The sequence below is a fragment of the Euleptes europaea genome, chromosome 3 (genome assembly GCF_029931775.1).
Source record: "Euleptes europaea isolate rEulEur1 chromosome 3, rEulEur1.hap1, whole genome shotgun sequence".
In the NCBI taxonomy this organism is placed as follows: domain Eukaryota; kingdom Metazoa; phylum Chordata; class Lepidosauria; order Squamata; family Sphaerodactylidae; genus Euleptes; species Euleptes europaea.
In genome coordinates this window covers 24,884,519-24,906,634 of record NC_079314.1, presented here as the reverse complement: position 1 = coordinate 24,906,634, position 22,116 = coordinate 24,884,519, and the positions used below count along the sequence as shown (strand labels likewise).

General features: G+C 46.7%; 1 protein-coding gene across 1 annotated transcript in view; it reads left to right on the top strand.

Annotated features, from left to right (window-relative positions):
* MAN1C1 (mannosidase alpha class 1C member 1) overlaps positions 1 to 22,116 on the top strand; it is a 190,187-nt gene that overhangs the window by 60,746 nt on the left and 107,325 nt on the right. The window contains exon 2 of the mRNA XM_056846936.1: positions 5,167 to 5,263. Within this exon, the coding sequence (XP_056702914.1) occupies positions 5,167 to 5,263 (97 nt within the window). The remainder of the gene's footprint in view (positions 1 to 5,166; positions 5,264 to 22,116) is intronic.

Genomic DNA, 22,116 nt, shown 5'->3' with positions numbered 1-22,116 from the left:
TCCTTTTATCAGTTTTGAATCTCTCACCCTCCAGCTTCAGCAGATTGGAGTATTATGAGTGAGGGAGAAAAGCTTCTCCCTGTTCACTCTCTCCATACCATGCATAATTTTATAGACGTCTTATCATGTTTGGTTCCAAGCCAAACGTTCTCCTATGATGGGGGCATCTCTTTCTGAGGGGGTGCTCCTTGCAGATCTGAGCAAGATGCCTCCTGGGTTTCTCTGAAGCATCTTCTGTTCCAGGAAAACCAGGATTGGCTTGATGCATTGGGGAAGAAGGAAGTGCGTGCCCGGAAACATGTCAGGGGACACCATGCTGAGAATTACTGTAGCAGACAATATTGAGCCCAATGGGCCAGCAGACTGACTTTGGTATAAGTCAGCTCCGTGGGTTCACTTTAAGAATATGGTTTGAGGGAGGCTTTGCTTCCTGTGGTATTCACACAGAATTTCTTTTGGCTGAACAAGTTGTTGAAACAATACTTAATAATAATTAAGCGCTTTCAAGTCTCAGCCAACTTATGGCGCAACTCGCCATGGGGTTTTCAAGGCCAGAGATGAGCAGAAGTGGTTTGCCATTGCCTTCCTCTGCATAGCAGAGTCTTCCTTGCTGGACTCTGCTTAGTTTCCAAGCTCTGCTGAGCTCAGGCTACTCTGGGCTATTTGGGTTGAAACAATACAGTATCCCATTTCCCGGAGAGGAATGTGGGGTGAGGATACACACCATGAACCACTATTTCTATTTCAAAACACTTTCAACTCCAACCACTGGTCACCAGTGTGGTGTAGTGGTTAAGAGCGGTGGTTTGGAGCGGTGGAGTCTGATTTGGAGAACTGGGTGTGATTCCCCACTCTTTCACATGAGTGGCGGATGCTAATCTGGTGAACTGGATTTGTTTCCCCACTCCTACACATGAACCCAGCTGGGTGACCGTGGGCTAGTCACATTCTCTCAGCCCCACCTACCTCCCAGGGTGTCTGTTGTGGGGAGGGGAGGGAAGGTGATTGTAAGCCGGTTTGATTCTTCCTTAAGTGGTAGAGAAAGTCGGCGTATAAAAACCAACCCTTCTTTTTTCTTAGCTCCAAAACGCCAGAAGGACCTTTCCAGAAAGAGGACATTCTGTACTGATACATGTTTACCCCATGCCTCGTTTTATGTGTCATCCTTTTAGCCTTGCATTTAATTTATGGAACTTGGAAACCAGTAAATCCCTTCCACTATTCTGGCACACTGCAGTGCTATAATTTGTTATCCCGGAAACCACCATTTAGTGAGTGGTGGAAAACAGATACCCATTGGGATAACAAATCCATTTGTTGGCTGAAAAGAGGTTTTACACACACGATGGAATAACTAGTTACCGGTATCAAGATTAAGTGAGGAGAAAAACCAGTTCTGTGAGGGCTGGTGGCTGACATGCTCCAATAACTTCTTAAACTCATGCTGTAGATTTTCTTATCAGATTCCTTAGAAAGCTGATATTTAAATGTTGGGCGACAGCAAGCAAATGATTAAAATATGGCAACCCTTAACATGTGCGAGAGCCCCCCCCCCTATTTTCTGAGAACTTTCAGATGGGGAAATAATGTTCCCCAATTTAAAGACAGCATGATAAAATAGGAGACATTCTTAACAATGAATACAAAATATCATTGTCAGTTAAGATAATGGGTAATCCTACTACAGTAATGGTTTCCTAATCAAAAGTTGCCCGTTGCCGCCCTGTACAAAAATCTTCTACAAACATCCTGTTAGACTGAGAACCATTTATGTGTTGCCGGGGGAAACTACATTTCTACTCATTTCCTTCTTACAAATCCCACTTGCGTGACAAAAAATATTGCTTCTTATCTCTGTCAAACTCGGGACAGAATATTAATTTTTTCCAGGGAACTTAAGGTTTTTATCATAAGCACCTCTGATATTTGTCTTCTGTATGGCTATATTCATACATCTCAGCAAGTTGTAATGAAACTGGGATTGGCCCCAAACACAGCTTGTTGCTATGCTGTTGTGTTTACCCCTTCTTTGTGTGTAGACCTTGATTCTAGACTCCCTGGTTTGACCAAACTCCAGTCCTCTGGCGTCCAAACATGGGAATCTCAGCAAGTTGGAGTCTGTTTACCCCCTCAATTTTCACTCCAGTTTGCCAGTGTTCGGACATGACGACAAATTGGAGGTTGACCCAAACAGGAAGTTTGGAATGAGGCTCCATGCATAGAGGGAGGGAGGAACAAGGGGAGTGCACATACACAGCAACAAACTGTGTTCAGCGTGGTGTAGTGGTTAAGAGCAGTGGTTTGGAGCAGTGGACTTTAATCTGGAGAATCTCCGTGTGAGCGGCGGATGCTAATCTGGTGAACCCGGTTGGTTTCCCCACTCCTCCACATTAAGCCAGCTGGGTGACTTTGGCTAGTCACACCTTTCTTAGAGCTCTCTCAGCCCCACCTACCTCTCAGGGTGTCTGTTGTGGGGAGGGGAAGGGAAGGTGATTGTAAGCTGGTCTGAGTCTTCCTTAAGTGGTGGAGAAAGTCTGCATATAAAAACCAACTCTTCTTCTATTCTCTCTAGTATCAGAGGAGCATGCCTATTGTATTAGGTGCTATGGAACACAGGCAGGACGGTGCTGCTGCAGTCGTCTTGTTTGTTGCTTCCTGGAGGCACCTGGTTGGCCACTGTGTGAACAAACTGCTGGATTTGATGGGCCTTGGTCTGATCCAGCAGGGCGTTTCTTATGTTCTCCCCCTCCCCCCTCCTCCTCCTCTATGTTTGCACTGGAAATTTTTAAAAAGTGAAAGCAAGAATTTAACTTTTGCATGTGGACAAACCTGTACCTATTTTTGGCCAGACACAAAGCTGTCTGTGTATGCACCAGATCTTAAAAATGCTACAATGGAAAAGATTTTTCAGAATTCATTGTAGTCCACCCAGCACAACAGCTGAATGGCGGGAGTGCTGATGTCACATTTTTCCCCTCTTCGAAAAAGTGAGGCAGTGACCTGCTCAAGATTAATGTTCAGCACTGCTTTATATCCAGAATGTGTGTGTGTGAGAGAGAGAGAGAGAGCGGCAGAGATGCTTGCGTGTGCTTTGACAATCCTGTCCTTAGTTCTGGACCCTTTCAGCTCGTGTCTTGGAATTAGCTCGTTCTTGTTTCACTGGGAAGCAAAGACATGTTTCTTCTTTTGTAAAATGCATTTGAGCCTCATGCTTTTCATGTCACATACAAAGGCTGACAGTGTGAAAGAGAATTCTGAAGAGAAATGGAATATGCGTCTCAGCTAATGGGTTTATATTTCACATTAAAGAGTTGCATAAAACAAGGGCTTTTTAATGCCTTGCACGCTATGCTGACGTCTGGACTGAGGGTGGGGGAGCAGGCAAGAGATCCTCAGTGGGTTCCGTTAGTCAGCAAGAGACAGAGTGGGATTATCAATACAGCATGTACTAGAGTCCTCTGCCCAAATGGCTTGTGCAAACAAGCCAAGCTATACACTTAGCTTTCTATTTAAAAACACTCAGAACTTTCACTTTCCAAGTCTTCATACAATAATGAAGGACATAAGAGCATAAGTACATAAGAAAGGCCATGCTGGATCACACCAAGGTCCAGCGGTCTATTCACATAGTGGCCAGCCAGGTGCCTCTCAGAAGCCCACAAAACAAATTGCAGCAGCATTATCCTGCCTGTGTTCCAAAGCACCTAATATAGTAGGCTTGCTCCTCTGATCCTGGAGATAATAGGTATGCATCATGACTAGTATTCATTTTTACTAGTAGCCATGGATACCCCTCTCTTCCATGAACATGTCCACTCCCCCTCTTAAAGCCTTCCAAGTTGGCAGCCATCAGCACATCCTGGAGCAGAGAGTTCCACAGTTTAACTATGAGTTGTGTGAAGAAATGGGGAAACTACATGTGACGTATATGTCCACTTTTCCCTGTGCAAAGTAGCATCAGGACAGTAATTTGTGGGCAGGGGAGGAGATAAGCCCTCCATCCATTTCCCGCTGCTGCTCCCCTTGCCGATTGCCCTGTCCTAGCTCTTCTTCGCAAAGAAGTGGCAGCAGATTCAAATTGGCTGGGCAGTGTGTTGTTCCCGCCTGAAGGATGGCTTTCATTACTGTTAGTGCTGGACGTTCTCACTCCCATCCCATTTGCCCAGTCTTTTGGGCTACCTACGCAGGATCTCACTTCTAAACTCTGCTTTATTCCAGCGGCACACTGGGCGCGTCTAGTTAAGACTTAAGAGGAAAGCAAAAATTGTGGTCAGATCCTTGCTGAAGTAGTTAGCCTGCTCAGCTCGCGGTACTCTTTCGTGCCTCTCCTCCAAAAGAGTCCTTGCACATAGTAAACTAGTGCATCAAGGAGAAGACTCCTAGCTGCCTTCCTGGTGTGCTACCTTTCTGAGTGCAGGAGTGGTTTTGGTATCATGTGAGCCCTTGCCTGCAGCTTTGCTACAGCCTGGACCATTGGATTATTTCATTACTTAAACCTGTGCAGTGTTTTTCTTTGAAGATTTCGTCTAGCTTCCTCCAGCCTCCGCAGTGAGTCTTCTCCTGGCTCTCAGGGCTTTGGCATCTTTTATATCTGTTCCTTTAGGTATTTTTTTACTTCTCTCTTCTCCCCAGCAATACACCAAAGGGACTTACAAAAATGCAATTTAAATAAACAAGAGTGCACAAGTTACATTCTAGGTCGGTCCAAGATCCACTGGACTGGCTCACTCAAGGATACAAGCTGTGAGCCAGGGCTGACTGCCAAGGGCAAAGATCCCTTTGGTTCTTGCCCTTCAGCTTACACCTCTGGCCGTGCCTAGGGTTTAGTACCTGCAAATGGAAGGGAAATGAAAGTTCAGCCCAGATCTAATGCAGCAGACAGATACGTTCCTAAGAATTGCCCTTCCTTTGCTTTGCTTTTCCTCTGGAGCTGCAAATATGTGTAACTACTTTGGACCTTGCTACACAAAAGTGGTTTTGGAGCTAAAATCAGATTAGAATCTACCCTCCTGTGGTTTCAAACCTGAGCAGAGATTTTTATCTAGGTCCCTGCTCAACCTGTCTCCAGTGGCCGATACTTTGTTCTCCTTTTAATTAAAGGCTTTGATGCAGTAGTTTTGATGTCTGGCTAACGACTAGTTGTCTTTCTCGCTCTGTCTTTTACAGATGATGAAGTTTGCTTGGGATAACTACAAGCGATATGCAATGGGGAAAAACGAACTGCGGCCCCTCACTAGGAATGGACACATCGGTAATATGTTTGGTGAGCTGAGTTTCAATTTACCTTCCGTTTCTTTTTAAAAGGGGGCAGGAGGCAAAGTCTTTTGACAGGAGAAGCTGGGATAGTTTCTCTCCTTTCTGAATTTTAGAAAAAAGAACATTCACATGTAATGTCAAGGTTGGGTTTGTTTGTTTGTTTGGTGTTGCAAGAGTTAGAGATATAAAACCCGCTGAAATTAGTTTTGTTTTTTACAAAGAGCCGCTGAGTTTCAGCATGGGCTGGCTGTCTAGCCTCCTTTGCAGATTTTAATCTAGACTGCTTTCTTTGACAGATGTAACCTAAAATAGGGCCAATTAATTATCACTCTAATGAGGTGAAGTACAGATTATGCAATGCACAGTCACTGTGAAGTAGTTGTTTGACTGGCTGAGCAGAGATTTGGCTGTACTGTGTAGCCGTCAGTTGGATGACTCCTTCGCTGCTTTTCAGCTGTTGTAGCACAGAACTTTGTCCCGAGGTCAAGGAGGGGGTGTAGGAGAAACCTGGGAATGAAATGGGCACTGGTTTCAGTCAAAAAATTTTTAATTTTATGTCATTTACAACATTTACATCTTACCCTTCGGTCCATTAAGGGCCACTAAGGCAGCTGATGAAACACATCATAAAATCAATTTGAAACCAGAGTTAAAAATACAAATATAAAACACAAGACAGCAAATAACAGGCAGGAAAAAGGGACCACTGCAGAAATTCCAAAACAAAAAAGTCTTCACTCAGTGGTGGAAGACCATGATAGAAGGGGACAGACTAATATCTGAGGATCAGAGGAGCATGCCTGTTATATTATGTGCTTTGGAACACAGGCAGGATGGTGCTGCTGCAGTTGTCTTGTTTGTGGGCTTCCTAGAGGCACCTGGTTGGCCACTGTGTGAACAGACTGCTGGACTTGATGGGCCTTGGTCTGATCCAGCATGGCCTATGTTATGTTCTTATCCCTGGGGAGGAAGTTCCATAGTTTTGGCTCCATGAGGAGGATAGCACCTCACAGGTTGCCCTATACGAATACCTCTGAAAGGCAGAGGGATTCTGCATGTTATCATAGCCCCCCCTTGTTATCATAGCCCCACCTTGTTAAAGATGTGGGAACTTTTGGAATTTGATAACAGGCAATGGGCACAACAACAAAATGGCTGCCATGTGGGCTGGGTCCCATTATAACATGTTGGGAAGTTTCACAAAATGTCAAGAGGCTCCAAGCAAAGCACCCTTCTATGATGGAGGCAGCTCTTTTGGAATGGGTGCTGCTTGCAGACACAAAGGTGATGCCTCTGGGACTCTTCTGAGGCACCTCCTGTTCCAGTAAGGTGAAGGAGAAACCACGATTGACTCTTTGTAGAAGAAGCAGGTGGGTGCCAAGAAATACATCAGTGGGCACCATGTTGCCCCTGAGCTAGGGCTGCTTGGCCTGCTGATTATCGTGATTATCCAGAAGTGCTGTCACTTTAGAGTGACAGTCTAGGAAGCCCCCAAACCTCCGTTGTGAATCCATAGAAACGTGGGTGGAATTACTGAAGCGTCACTATCATTTCTTGGTTCAGACACAACTTCTACATACACTCTTTCTACCACAAGGATCAGCAAGCACGTGAGCGGATTAGTAGGCAGGCAGATGGCAACACTACCATGAGCTGGGGGAGTTTCTTCAAGGATACTTACATGAATACATACATGAAGCTGCCTTCTACTGAAGCAGACCCTTGGTCCATCAAAGTCAGTATTGTCTACTCTGACCAGCAGCGGCTCTCCAGGGTCTCAGGCGGAGGTCTTTCACATCACCTACTTGCCCAGTCCCTTTAACTGGAGATGCCGGGGATTGAACCCTGGGACCTTCTGCATGCCAAGCAGATGCTCTACCACTGAGATCCTCCATGCCAGTGGTACCAAGCTAAATCAGACACATCACAAAGTAGAGCTCATCTGTACCCTACTGTGATAGTAGTAGTGACAGAGAAAAAAAAAATTCCTTATCGTTACCTCTGCTCAGTGCTCTTCCAGGGGAGCTTTCTGAATTCTGTTGCTACTTGCCGATAGGGGAACAGTCGGGAGACCCATTCACAGATCTTCTAACATCTCCTCTAGTTTGGCCCTCAGTTCCAAAAGCAGTTTGGGGAAGGAGGTGTGCCTACTCATGAGAAACACCAGCCCAGTGCTCCTTTGGGCACAAGAAATGGGTTGCCTGGGTCTTTGGATTTCAGCCACTGCTTTGGATGCTGGGGCCAAGCAATTTGTCCTGATGAAGCCCTGCCAGTACACTCCCAGAGTCTCTGTGGACCTCCGTATAAGAGGGGTGAAGAGAAGGGCTCCTTTCCAAAAAGAAATCTGAATTGCCCACCCTGTATCCAAAACCGCAGCATTTGTCTGGATCTGACACTCTCTAGCTCTGTTGTTTTCTGGGAGGGTAGCTCTCATGAAATATTGAATATGGGAATCAATATTAAATGCTTTGCTTTGTGAGCTTACTGGTTTGTATAATTTTCTCTTTAGTGGATTACAGTGTTTTGAGTAACTTGTATACTTGTGCTGCGTAGACAGTGGATGTCGTCTCTCTCTCTCTCTCTCTCTCTCCCTCTCCCTCTCCCTCTCCCTCTCCCTCTCCCTCTCCCTCTCCCTCTCCCTCTCCCTCTCCCTCTCCCTCTCCCTCTCCCCCCCCCCTTCATTCGTTCCCTGTCTGCTTCTTCTGTCTGCTGAGCGGCCTCCTTTATGACCTCACCACCTCAAAGTCACCAACTTTTGGCTTGACTTAAAAAGACTGGATTGAGCAAGTCTTCTGAGGTTGTTTATGTATGGGAGTTTTACCTGAGGTTCACACTTTCCTGTTGGGAGTCTATGCACCAGCAGTCTCCAAGCTCAAATCAGGAAGAATTTGAATCCCTGCCCCTTGAAATGCTGCTTCGTAATTGGCTGTCGTGAAAGAAAAGTTCCCTCCCTCCCCAAACCCAATTGCCGCATAAAAAAGCATTTCAAGAACATGAAACAAAAAGCGGAGCAATCTGAAAAGAAGCGGGGGGTGGGGAGAGAAATCCAAGCCTTGGTTTTAAAAAGCCTTTCTTCTGCTCAGAAAGAGCTCCCAGGAAGCTGGAAGTATTTGGATCCCTGCTTCTTGAAATGCTGCTTTGTATTTGACTGTGAGCGAAACTAAGCTTGTATGTCTCACTCTTTTCCTTATGTACGGGGATTTCACCTGGGCTGAGCTCAGGGGAGAGAGAAGAATGGGGTTAATAGAGGAACAGGAAGGTCCAGGATTTGTGAGGGCTGGAAGCGAGGTCATCTCTAATGGAAGGAAAACTCATTCATAACTCCAAGGAACAACCGAGGCAGACAGGGGTGGTGGGGGTGAACGTGAGTGAAAATACCCATACATAAACAACCTGATTAGCACTGGACAGTTGTCTCTAGATTGGACTAAATCTCGCAAACGGCAGCAGTAACTTGGAAGGGTAGAAAACAGCTCAGCCAGGCTGGTTTGGACATTGTTGCCCAGGCCGAACTTAGGTTGGGGGTTTCAGGGGGTGCTGCTTGTTATGTTTGCTTCAATCACTTCAGCGTGGTGCTCCTCGGGGATGCTGATGGCTGTCAGGAGTTGTGAAGACCTTCATAAGCAATCTATGCCTTACCCATCAAGTTAGGCTCATCTATTTTTGGGTTGGTTCAGTTAGGTTGCTGCGCAAAGTTCCCTCAAGTCACAGTAGGGTTTTGAAGGCAAGAGACTGACAGAGAGTGGACAGGGAGAAGCTTTTCTCCCTCTCTCATAATACTAGAACGTGGGGTTATGTGCTGAAGCTGGAGGGTGAGAGATTCAAAACAGATAAAAGGAAGTCTTTCTTCAAACAACGCATAGTTAAATTGTAGGACTCCCTGCCCCAGGATGTAGTGATGGCTGCCAACTTGGAAGGCTAAGAGGGTAGTGGACATATTCATGGAGGAGAGGGCTATTCATAGATACTAGTAAAAATGGATGCTAGTCATGATGCACACTTATTCTCTCCAGGATTGGAGGAGCGTGCTTATTATATTAGGTGCTGTGGAACACAGGCAGGATGGTGCTGCTGCAGTCGTCTTGTTTGTGGGCTTCCTAGAGGCATCTGGTTGGCCACTGTGTGACTGGACTGCTGGACTTGATGGACCTAGGTCTAATCCAGCATGGCCTTTCTTATGTTCCCATGCCTTTGCCTTCCTCTATATAATGACCCTGGTATTCCTTGGTGATCTTCCATCCAAGTTCTAGGATAGGTTGCTAGTTCAGCTCATTTACAGAGTTTTTAGTGTAGGGGGATTTCCATCCTCAAAAGTCGTAGTCTCTGGGTGTCATTATAGTTTGAGCAAGAGTCCTATCTCGAATGTTCTTATTCTGGGAAGTTACTGACTGTGTGGTGGCGGAGCAACTTCGGTTTCCTGAACGATGCAACTTTTCTTGACCAGTTTCATTGATCTGTATCTGGAGGAAGAGGGGGGACTTCTCCCTGTTGATTCTCTTTCAATGGTTTTGAATAGCAGACCATGGCCTCTTGCTTCACCATTTGGAGCATCTGATGGGTGTTACTGTTATAACTCTGAATGGACTTTGTTTCCTGTCATTAAGACAATCACAAAAATGGCTATTGGGGAGAATGTCTCTTTTGCCCCACTTGTTGTTTAATAAGAAGACACCAGGAAAGATGGTCCAGAGCTCTGGGGCTAAGCATTGTTGATATGGTGATAGGGTTGCCAGGTCCCTCTTCGCCACTGGCGGGAGATTATTGGGGCAGAACCTGAGGAGGATGGGATTTGGGGAGGGGAAGGACTTCAATGCCACAGGGTCCAATTGCCAAAGTGTCCATTTTCTCCAGGGGAACTGATCTCTATTGGCTGAAGATCAGTTGTAATAGCAGGAGATCTCCAGCTAGTACCTGGAGGTTGGCAACCCTATATGGTGATGATACCTGGCTCTACATTTCATTAACTAAGCAGCCAGGAGCCATGGTCTTCGTTGTGAACCAGATGGTTTGAAGGCTTAACAAGCTGAAGGTGAATCCAGGCAAAGCTTGCAATATGGATGGTTGGATGTTCTGGGAAAGGGGAGAGCTACGAGTTATCAATGGTGTGCTTGTGTCGTTGCTGGAGGACGTGATCAGCTTGAAAATGTTCTTGTGTCTGCTGTTACATAAACAATACGAAATGACGCCGAAGAGCATCATTTTTAAAAGGTTGTACTTAGGTGATTTGTGTATAATCTCCTAAGCAAACTGACCTTTGCAAACAAGTTCTCTATGCTTTTGGAACCTCCACAATTTACTACTGTAATGCATTCTAAGTGAGTCTGCCCTTGAAGAAGAAAAAGAGTTGTTTTTCACATGCCGACTTTCTCTCCCACTTAAGGAAGAATAATACTTCCTCTCCCACTTAAGGAAGAATCATACCAGCTTATAGGGCTGTTGAAAAAAAAAATCGGTAAAATTCAGATTTGGCAAAATTTGGCCCGTTATGATTCGGGAAATGCTGAAGTCTGAACTCCCCCGATTCGGATCCGTGGAATTCGGCACCAAGTTCCAAGTTTGGGGGAAAATTCGGCCGAATAAAGCCATTAAAAACACATTCGCGCCTTTCCGCGGCTCCGGGGGAGCATTTTTGAAGGTAGAGGTCCCAAATTTCAGCGTAGCTTGAGGGGACCTTTCTTGCAAAACCCCCCAAGTTTTGTAAAGAATGGGTCAGGGGGTCCCGAGATATGGGGCCCAGAAGGGGTCCCCCCCCAAAATCGCCAATTGGAATAAAGGCATTAAAAACACATTTGCGTCTTTCCGTGGCTCTGGGGGGGCATGTTTGGAGGTAGAGATCCCAAAATTTCAGCGTAGCTTGAGGGGACCCTTCTTGCAAGAACCCCCAAGTTTTGTAAAGTTTGGGTCAGGGGGTCCCGAGATATGGGGCCCGGAAGGGGTCCCCTCCAAATCGCCCACAGGAATAAAGGCATTAAAAACACATTCGCACCTTTCCGCGGCTCAGGGGGGGCATGTTTGGAGGTAGAGGTCCCAAAATGTCAGTGTAGCTTGAGGGGACCCTTCTTGCAAGAACCCCCAAGCATTGTAAAGATTGGGTCAGGGAGTCCTGAGATTTGGGGCCCAGAAGGGGTCCCCCCAAAAATTGCACACAGGAATAAAGACATTGGGGGGGGGGCATGTTTGGAGATAGAGGTCCCAAAATCTCAGTGTACCTTGAGGGGACCCTTCTTGCAAGAACCCCCAAGTTTTGTGAAGATTGGGTCAGGGGCCCCCGAGTTATGGGGCCCGGAAGGGGTCCCCTCCATCTGCCTATTGGAATAAAGCCATTAAAAGGGATGTACTAAAATGAATGACAAGTCAGCCCATTGGAAGCAATGGGAGAGGCTGCCCAGCCCATTGAAGATAATGGGAGAGGGGAATGTCGGTTGACTTGCATTGACTCCACTGAAATACATTACAGGGGATGTTTTCTCAAAACGAATGACAGGCTAGCCCATTCGAAACAACAGGAGCGGCTGCACAGCCCATTGGAAACAATAGGAACCAGCCAGAGAGAGATTCACTGACCCACAGTTAACTCCACACGAAGTTGGCAACCAGTGAAAACAGTAGAAAGCACAGTCCCACACAGAGGCAATCAAGCCCACCCCCCTTTGGCTTCCCCCCTCACACACACACACACACAGAATCTCCCCCCCCCACATACACATACACAGAAAAAAAATTATAGAGAATTATAGAGAAAAGCCCCAAATGGGTCTTACTGTGGATGTCTTCTTCTCTTCTATCAGGAGGAGGGACTGGGAGGACTCAGGAGTAATCCAATACGATTCTAGCAGACTCACACATGCCTACTCTCTGGCACGGGAGGTTTTGCCTTGGATTTGCCGCTCTCTAGATGCACATTAAGGATTGCCTGCTCCCATTCATTCCAATGGGTGGATGGGGGGACCCCATAACTCAGGATTAATTGCCTTTTAGTCAGACCCCCAGGCCAGGGTAATGGTACGGCCCAGCTGCCGAGGCAACCAGACCCCCAGGCCGGGGTAAGGGTATGGCCCAACTCGAATGTGTTTTTAAAGGCTGTAATGGGCAGATGGGTGGGGGGACTCCTTCCGGGCCCCATAACTCGAGACCCCCGGCCCCAATCATCACCAGACTTGGGGGTTCTTGCAAGAAGGGTCACCTCAAGCTACGCTGAAGGTTTGGAGCCTCTACCTCCAAAAATGCCCCCAGGGAGCCGCGGAAAGGTGCAAATGTGTTTTTAATGCTTTTATTCCTGTGGCCGATTTGGGGGGAACCCCTTCTGGGCCCCATATCTCGGGCGGCCCTGACCCAATCTTCACAAAACTTGGGGGTTCTTGAAGGAAGGGACCCCTCAAGCTACACTGACATTTTGGGACCTCTACCTCCAAACATGCCCCCCCAGAGCCACGTAAAGGCTCGAATGTGTTTTTAATGCCTTTGTTCCAATTGGCGATTTTGGGGGGGATCCCTTCCGGGCCCAATATCTCAGGACCCCCTGACCCAATCTTTACAATGCTTGGCGGTTCTTGCAAGAAGGGTCCCCTGAAGCTACACTGAAAGTTTGGGACCTCTACCTCCAAACATGCCCCCCCAGAGCCGTGGAAAGGCGCGAATGTGTTTTTAATGCCTTTATGGTTATGCTGCTGATTCAGAGTCCCTGAATTTGCTGAATTTATTAGGCGATTGCCCTGAACTCACCGAATTCGGCTCGTTGTTTTCTTCCTTTTTTTAATTCAGTTCCATCTGAGCTAGAAACCGCCGAATCGGGGAAAATTCAGCTGTTTTTCGGTTTGGGACGAACCGAATTGACAGCCTTACCAGCTTAGAATCACCTTTCCTTCCCCTCCCCACAACAGACACCCTGTGAGGGAGGTGGGGCTGAGAGAGCTGTGACTAGCCCAAGGTAACCCAGCTGATGTCATGTGTGGAGGAGTGGGGAAACCAACCCGGTTCACCAGATCAGAATTCACCGCTCCAAACCACCGCTCTTAACCACTACACCACGATGGTCCAGATGCTGCAGCTAATATGGAATTCTGCAACCGGCATCTTGGCAGGGTAGGCTGATGAGAACACATCTACCTGGAGCTATGTCTGGCTGCACATAGGAACACACTGATTGCAGTGTGTTCCTATGCTTAGTTCAAGATGCTGTTTTGAATATCAAAGTGCTACTTGGCTTGGGACTGAAATGCCTCAGAAAGCATGGTCTACCCAAGAGAGCCCATGTGCCCCCTGAGGTCCTCTCTAAGGGCTGTATTCTAGATTCTGTTATTCTGAGACATGACAACATTAGCAAGAAATAGGGTCTTCTCTGTGGCTGGCCACAGAATGCACTTGTCCAGATAGTAGAGCATTGCTGGATCAAACCAGTGGCTCATTTAGTCCAGCGTCCTGTTTCCCAGAGAAAGATTCTATGAATTAAGACTGTCTCCCCAGTTCAGATGTGGAGTATGTGTATGGTACGTATGAGTAGTTGAGAGGGACGATGTAGGTCCAGCAGAGGATGTGAAACTCTCCTGTCTCCCTGGTGCCTTATGTGACTTCTGAACAGGTAACTGCTGTTGGAACTGAGATTGTTCCTCACTGGTCTATCTGTGTATGAAGGAATAGGTTAGATGCTCTGAGTAATAAAATGTATTTTTACCTATTTCATACCACTGGCCTTGGCCTTATTTTTTTATCTCCTGTTATTGGTGTGGCCCTTATGAACACATGAATCAGACCCTTGGTCCATCAAAGTCAGTATTGTCTACTCAGACCGGCAGCGGTTCTCCAGGGTCTCAGGCAGAGGTCTTTCACATCACCTACTTGCCTAGTCCCTTTAACTGAAGATGCTGGGGATCGAACCTGGGACCTTCTGCATGCCAAGCAGATGCCCTACCACTCAGCCACAGCCCCTCCCCTCTTTTATTTCTCCTTGTTATTACATGCTCTGCTGTTCAACTTCTCAACAAATCAAAACACCAGCCTGGTGTCGGGGTGGGTGGGATAGAGGATGGGAATGCACGACCATTACTTCTCCTGTATCTAAAGCAAGTAGCCATGTTGATCCTAAAGTAAAAAACCCACATAATAACCTTCTATTAGGACCAACCAAAAGGACATACAACAGCATGAAGGCTTTCAAGTTCTCTATAACTCTTAATCAGGCAGGATGTTTAACAAATAAGGGAAGGTGAAAAGAAAAGATCAGGACCTTGTGTGCATGTAAAGTTCCATCAAGTCGCAGCCAACTTTCAGTGACTCCTGGTGGGGTTTTCAAGGCAAGTGATTAAGCAGAGGTGGTTGGCCATTGCCTTCCTCTGCAAAGTCTTCCTTGGAGGTGTCCCTTCCAAGTAGCTTAGCTTTCAAGAGCTGATGAGATCAGGCTATGCTGTACCATTCCGCATCCCATCAGGACCCTAGACAACTATTTTCCCTCCCCCCTTTATTTGTGTGGCTTTTGGTTTTGGTTTGTATCTAAAAGCAGCTCAATTTCCTGTAGACTTTTGCTTGAAACGACCACAGATGTTCAAGCTTCTGATTTAAGTGCTTAGATGGTCAGCCCTTGGACTCTGCAGTGTTAGGCACTAAAATGAGATGCCATCTGAAAGGCTTCAAATAGCGATGTTGCTCTTTCCGGAGACCAGTGCTTGACAGCTGGGCATACTATTGGGGAGGGGCAGGGGGAGCATAAGAGTGTCCTGGCAGAAAAGGGACCTGCCTTCCCCCTGGGACACTTCCCTCACATGTGATGGTGTCCACATGCAGACACGGCTGATGTATGTGCCACTTCTGAATCTTGCAACTTCTTTTTTATGCACTGATGGGTTTCGCCCAAACTCCTAGAGGAACATGACGACAGCAACAGAACAAGAGCTTGAGAGGTTTTTTAATGTGTTTATCATGCTCAAGCTATTGATGGCACTTAGGAGGGGCTTGTACTGCATTTTGGAGGGCTCTTGAGAAAGCCTTTTTGGAACAGAAGAATTTGCAGCCATTTGGGAGAGAGCAGATGCGCTGGAGTGCATCCTTTGCTTTTTAGTGCTCTTCACCGCCAGCCCACCACACCAGATGTGCACTTAAGGTGAAGTTGGCCAATCCACTTGCTGAGTCACTTTTGGCCCTACAGTACTAACTGAATTAGAGCGATACTGTTCCCCATTCTCATCACACACACCCTACTCAATACTGTGGCTTTAAAAAATTCTGAGCCACAGATGGGTAGCACAGGCAGTCATGGTATGTGGGGAGGGGCTGTGGCTCAGTGGTAGCGCCTCTGCTTGGCATGCAGAAGGTCCCAGGTTCAATCCCCGGCATCTCCAGTTAAAGGGACTAGGCATGTAGGTGATGGGAAAGACCTCTGCCTGAGACCCTGGAGAGCTGCTGCCGGTCTAAGTAGACAATACTGTCTTTGATGGAAAAGGGTCTGACTCAGTAGAAGGCAGCTTCATGTGTTCATACTGTTCCCCATTCTCATCACACACACCTTACTCAATACTGTGGCTTTACAAAATTCTGAGCCATGGAAGGGTAGCTAGTGCAGGCAGTCATGGTACTTTCCTTTGCTCAATCTTAACACCTCTAGGAAGGACTTGTTTGCAGCTGCCTCGGCGTAGGAGGGAGGACACCTCGCCGGGGCTGTTTTCAACTGTGTTTTGTGTGACTGTGAAATCGTCAGGTTCCTTAAAGGTGCAATCTCCCCCCCAGCAGTTCATACAATGCTCACTTATGATTCAGCTTTCCTTATTCAGGGGTCACACCCTCTAATGGCTTGTTCATCGAGCGTTTGCCACCTTGGTGACTTTTGCAAGAAAGCTGATGGGTGGAATCGATGGTGCATTACAGGAACCTTTGCAGGTTGATTTGCCAGGCTCTTGGCCTGCTGAGTCAGGGTCTGCTGATTTCTATCACTGCACTCCCGCCATTTGCTAGGCTGGAAGTGTACTGGGCATGAGCAAACGGGCTCCAAAGGGTGGCCAGACCCCTGATTGTGGGAGAAATGTAAGAATGGTAGCTAAAATGGAGGTAGAGGATGAAGAGAGTCTTAAGTAAAAGAGCTTAGGGATTTGTACCTACCCTGGAGGAGCCCCAAGGCGCAGAGTGGTAAGCTGCAATACTGCAGTCTAAAGCTCTGCTCATGACCTGAGTTCGATCCCGACGGAAGTTGATTTCAGGTAGCCGGCTAGAGGTTGACTCAGCCATCCATCCTTCCGAGGTCGGTAAAGTGAGGACCCAGCTTGCTGGGGGTAAAGTGCAGATAACTGGGGAAGGCAATGGCAAACCACCCCGTAAACATAGTCTGCCTAGTAATCGTTGGGATGTGATGTCACCCCATGGGTCAGTAATGACCCGGTGCTTGCACAGGGGACTACCTTTACCTGCCCTGGGCTTTCGCTCTGGAGCCTGAGGAATGTCAAGTCTTGGGCCTGTACATCATCACCAAGCTCTCTGAACAAAGAGGCAAATTGCAGACAGTCCAGCTACGGAGCTTTTTGCAAGCCACAGGCCAAAGCATGGAAGGTGGTCGGTCAAGCCTGACCCATTTGGAAGCTGTCTGCTGTGACTGTCAAATGAGTTCTACCGTTGTGTGGGTATTTTGCTTTATCCCTGCTGGAGTCCTGCCTTGCTGTGCCCACCCTTGCCTTGCAAAATCTTCCTTGGTCTGAGAAAGAGAGGGAACGCAGACTTTGATCCATATGCCTAGAGCTAGCTCTAGCAATTTACCTCATCTGCATACTTCCATGATGTCACAGAAGGCCCCTACAAATTGCAGTTATCTCTCCTTGACCCCATCCTACCCCTTTGCCAAGGTCAACTCAGTTCGATGCTTTTAACTGTCCGTTTCCACTGTCTCGCTGTCAGTAGCACTGCGTGGTAGCCCAAGCAAATTACTATTGGAAAAGTGCACTGTGATTCTTTTTTTTTATCCCTTCCCTCAAAGGTGCTAGAGAGAAGCACATTTATTATCCGACTAGGCATTTCAAGCGCACCTGTCACCACAATGACTGCCATTATACAACAGACTTATTATTCTGCCTGCTCCCTGTGTCTGTCATATCTACTTATTATTCTGACAAAACGTTTTAAATCCCTTTATCCTGGCAGCATTTTATATCGTTATGGGGGGAAAGGAGCTGAATTCTGTTTTAAAGGGGCATCAACAAAATTTATCAGGTAAGGTCTGATATGTCACAGTCTGTAATCCAGCGCAGTTTTTAGATGCTCGAGATTTCCCCCACCCCTGAAAGTTTCTTTGAGTGCGCTGTGCTTGGCAGTCGACAAGATCAATCTCGTGACTAGTTTCCCACAGAAGGAAAATGACCCTAGTAGTGCTGTTAGAGCGAAAAACGTTGTTTGTTCCTCATATCTGTGTGTTTCCTTGCTTGCTTAGCTCAGAGCCTGTTCTGCCTCGAAGGATAGAAATGGGGTAGCAGTTTAACCAAATGTAACCTCCACAAAATGTGGTGTTGGAGGAGAGTGTTATGGTTACCGTGGACTGCCAAAAAAACCCCACCAAATCAGTGGGTTGTAGATCAAATCAAGCCTGAACAGACCCTCAAATCTAAAATGGCTAAACTGAGGCTGTTGTACTTTGGTCGCATTATGAGAAGACAAGAGTTGCTGGAAAAGACAATCATGCTAGGAAAAGTGGAAGGCAGCAGGAAAAGAGGAAGACCCAACAAGAGATGGATTGACTCTATAAAGGAAGCCACGGCCCTTAGTTTGCAAGACCTGAGCAAGGCTGTTAAAGACAGGACGTTTTGGAGGACATTGATTCATAGGGTCACCATGAGTCTGAAGCAACTTGACGACACTTAACGCACACAACCTCCACGAAAACAGAATTTGAAATGCCATTAAAAGCTGCCCTCCCTTCCCTGCTGGCTTCACCCTAGCACCATAAGGCGTTGCAAGCCTTTACAGTACCTCTAAGGAATAGGCTTGAGTCCCCAGGGAGTTCCATGAAAAGTGAGCGTGGAGGTAGGGCTGTTGATTCGGTTCGGTCCGAACCAAAAAACAGCTGAATTTCCCGCAATTCGGCGGTTTTTCGGTTCGAACGAACCGAACTCAAAAAGGGGGGAAACCAGGGAGCCGAATTCGCCGAGTTCGAGGTGTTCCTGAATAAATTCAGCGAATTTGGCCTCTTTAAACAGATCTGTGCCTTCCAGCTGGAAGGCACAGATCTGTTCCCCCTCCCCCCGCGCGCCTCCAGGGAGCTTCCCTGGAGGCGCGTGGGGGGCCCTTTAAACAGATCTGCCCCTCCCAGCTGGGAGCCCCCTGAAGGCGTGCGGGGAGCCCAATTTCCCCCCGAACTCCGGATCCCCTTCGAATTTCCAGGGATCCGAAGCGGGGGAGTTCGGACTTCGGCACGGCCCGAATAAAAACGGGCCGAATTTTGCCGAAGCCGAACTATACCGTTTTTTTTTCAACAGCTCTACGTGGGGGCCAGCGAAAACATCTCTTTGCACATTCTTGCAGTCTGGTATACAAAGGTGGTGTTCTTAAGTGGGAGCCTGTTATATTAGGTGCTGTGAAACACAGGTGGGATAATGCTGCTGTAGTGGTCTTGTTTGTGGGCTTCCTAGAAGCACCTGGTTGGCCGCTGTGTGAACAGAATGCTGGATTTGATGGGCCTTGGTCTGATCCAGCAGGGCTTTTCTTTTGTGTTCTCCATTGGGCTCAAAAGCGGTTGTAGGAAATGAGTGCAGAACCCAGCCCACAACCACAGCATGGTGGCTCAATTTAGACCGGCAGATGTGAACGGCTCAATTCGAGAAGGACCAGGCCAGTGGCCATGTGGGTTTGCCACTCCATTACCTCTTCCTGGGCTGCCGACAACCAGCAAAAACTGAACTTTGCTTTGGGACTGCAGTTCTGTATGATTTGGGACCACAGTTGCCTGAAGATGGCTTTAAAAAGGGCATAGGATTGATTCGTTAAAGGGAACCTCCATGTTCAGAGGTCAGTAAGCCTCTGTACATAAATGACAGGGAGCAACATCAGTGGAAGACCTTGACCTCCATGTCTTGTTTGTTGGCCCTCCAGAGCAACTGTGCAAAACAGGATGTGGGACTAGAATGACCACTGGTCTGGCACGGCAGGGTATCTTTTATATTCGTAAGAAGAAAAAGAAGAGTTGGTTTTTATATGCTGATTTTCTCTACCTTTTTTTCCCTTGAGTGCAGAACCCATGTAAACAGGACAGTACTCTCATCATCCCACCAGGATGTGGTGATGGCTGCCAACTTGGAAGGCTTTAAGAGGGGAGTGGACATGTTCATGGAAGAGAGGGCTATTCATGGATACTAGTAAAAATGGATGCTAGTCATGATGCAGACCTATTCTCTCCAGGATCAGAGGAGCATGCCTATTATCTTAGGTGCTGTGGAACACAGGCAGAATGGTGCTGCTGCAGTCGTCTTGTTTGGGGGCTTCCTAGAGGCCCCTGGTTGGCCACTGTGTGAACAGACTGCTGGACTTGATGGGCCTCGGTCTGATCCAGCAGGGCTTTTCTTATGTTCTTATGAAAACAGGTCACCTAGCGCACATATATTTGTAGTGTGTCAGAGGCTGAGGATGTTCTGCTCAGTATGTGCTGCTTTGTCCTCTTATGTTTGGAACAGAGTCATACATTTCTTGCGGCTGTTTTAGCAAATTTGTCTTTATGCAAACTTGTGGAGAAAATAACATTACTTCTTGCAGACGCAGACCCATATGTTACCCACATGGTAGCTGTATATGCTTTGGCTACCAAGAAAATTCATGCAGAAGTTGTGTCTGAAATTCAAAGTTCTTAACCAACATTTTTTGTTTTATAGAACATGGGATATTTTAACAATTGAACTTGTATTTGTTTGGGTAGGATGAATCTTGTTTGATAGGTTACCAGTCTTCCTGATCATTTTCATTTTTCATTTTCTGTAATTCATGTTTTACCTGGCCTGGTTTTGTAATGCTCTTTGGCCTAGTACAATAAAATCTACTCCAGGTGTGTATGTTAAGTGCCGTCAAGTCGCTTCTGACTCATGGCGACCCTGTGAATCAATGATAACTTGAGATTTCCTGGTATGTGTGTGTGCATGTGTTTGCTTCTGAAAAAACAAGTTTTCATCACTTATTACAACAATACTCTTGGAAGCCTGTTGAACTCTACAAAAGCAAGAGAAAGGCTATCAGGGTCAGGATACATTATACAGAATTAAAGCCTGCATGTGAATTTGCTTAATCTGCATAACTTTATTCATTGCACAAAGTACAGCTTTTCTTGATGCCTCATTTTGTATTCTGGTGGCGGTGGAGGGGCAGGAGGTTAGAGTATAGGACCTGAGTAGTCTTGACTATATTCTCTGATTTTCAGAATCTATAATGATGCACCTTCTAGGTCAGCGGTTCCCAATCTGTGCTCCACTGAGCACTTGGGACTCCACGAAACATCTCCTAGTGCTCTGTGAAGAGATTGGAAAGAAAGATACTACTGTCATTCAGTTTAGGTTCTAGGTGAAAATTAGTGCTCCATGATGAATTTCTCTCCTGAAAAGTGCTCCATGACTCAAAAAGGTTGGGAATTGCTGTTCTAGGTTATATATTGCTAGGCTATGTTAAAGAAGTACTTAGTGAGTAGTTTGGTTCTCCCGCCCCTCACGCATCCAGCTTTACAGACTGCATTTGTTTAAAATTGATGTTATCAGGAGCACTCCCAGCATCATCAAGGTTGTTGTTGAACACATGAGCACATGAAGCTGCCTTATACTGAATCAGACCCTTGGTCCATCCAAGTCAGTATTGTCTACTCAGACTGGCAGTGTCTCTCTGCAGGGTCTCAGGCTGAGGTCTTTCATATCACCTACTTGCCTGGTTCCTTTAACTGGAGATGCCGGGGATTGAACCAGGGACCTTCTGCATGCCAAGCAGGTGCTCTACTGCTGAGCTACAGCCCCTCCCCAACACATGAAGCTGCCTTATACTCCCCAACAAGTTGTTGTTGCAGCTTGTCACCGCCTCTTAAAATTGTGAGTCCCCTGCATGCTTCTCTTGTGCTGAGCCTGACAACTGGCACATCCGCAGGACTTTGATGGCAAGGATGTTAACGTGCAGAGTCTAAAGATGTGAGCTTTTTTGAGATCTGCAGTCAACCTTCCTTGGTTCCCCCCCCCCTTCTACGCCTTGTGCAGCAGAGCGTGTGCTTCGCTGACCTAAAGATAGTAGGATAAAATGTTCTTGGAAAACCACGGAGTGTCTAGGACGAAGCTGTGTCCTTGTCTAGAAGGCGGAAGAGCTTCCCAAAATGTTCCGTGCTTGTGTTTCCACGATGGGATGTCATTAGAGCTGTCATCTTATTTTAAAAAGCGGCAGTCAATTAATTGTATGGTAATCTCTTGATTAAATCTGCATACATTTGCATTTGAGCAAAAAACAACGGTTCTGAGAGTTTTCCTCTTATGCATGCACATTTCCCTGTAGGCACCATTTGGGGAAAAGCACTCTTTCCTTTTGTGAAGGAGTGCTGCTTCTGAGGCAGCATTTATCACCTGTGATTTTTATATCTCTATTAACAGTAATTTGCAATTTTGCTTTTTTTTTTTTTAAGTGCACAACTAACCAGGAGAGCTGTAATTGATTTATAAAGCAGACAAAGATATCCTTTGTGGCAGCCCAAGCACGCTGATACACCCTTTGCTAAAAACACTGGAATTCATTCACTGTACCTAACTCTTTTAGGGAAAAGAATGCTCTCAATGCTATCAGGTGTCTGTTGCCATGAGGCTAGATGAACCTGCTGTGACCTGCCTTGCAGAACTGAGAGATCTCTAGCCAGTGTGGTCTAGTGGTTAGAGTGTCAAACTAGGGTCT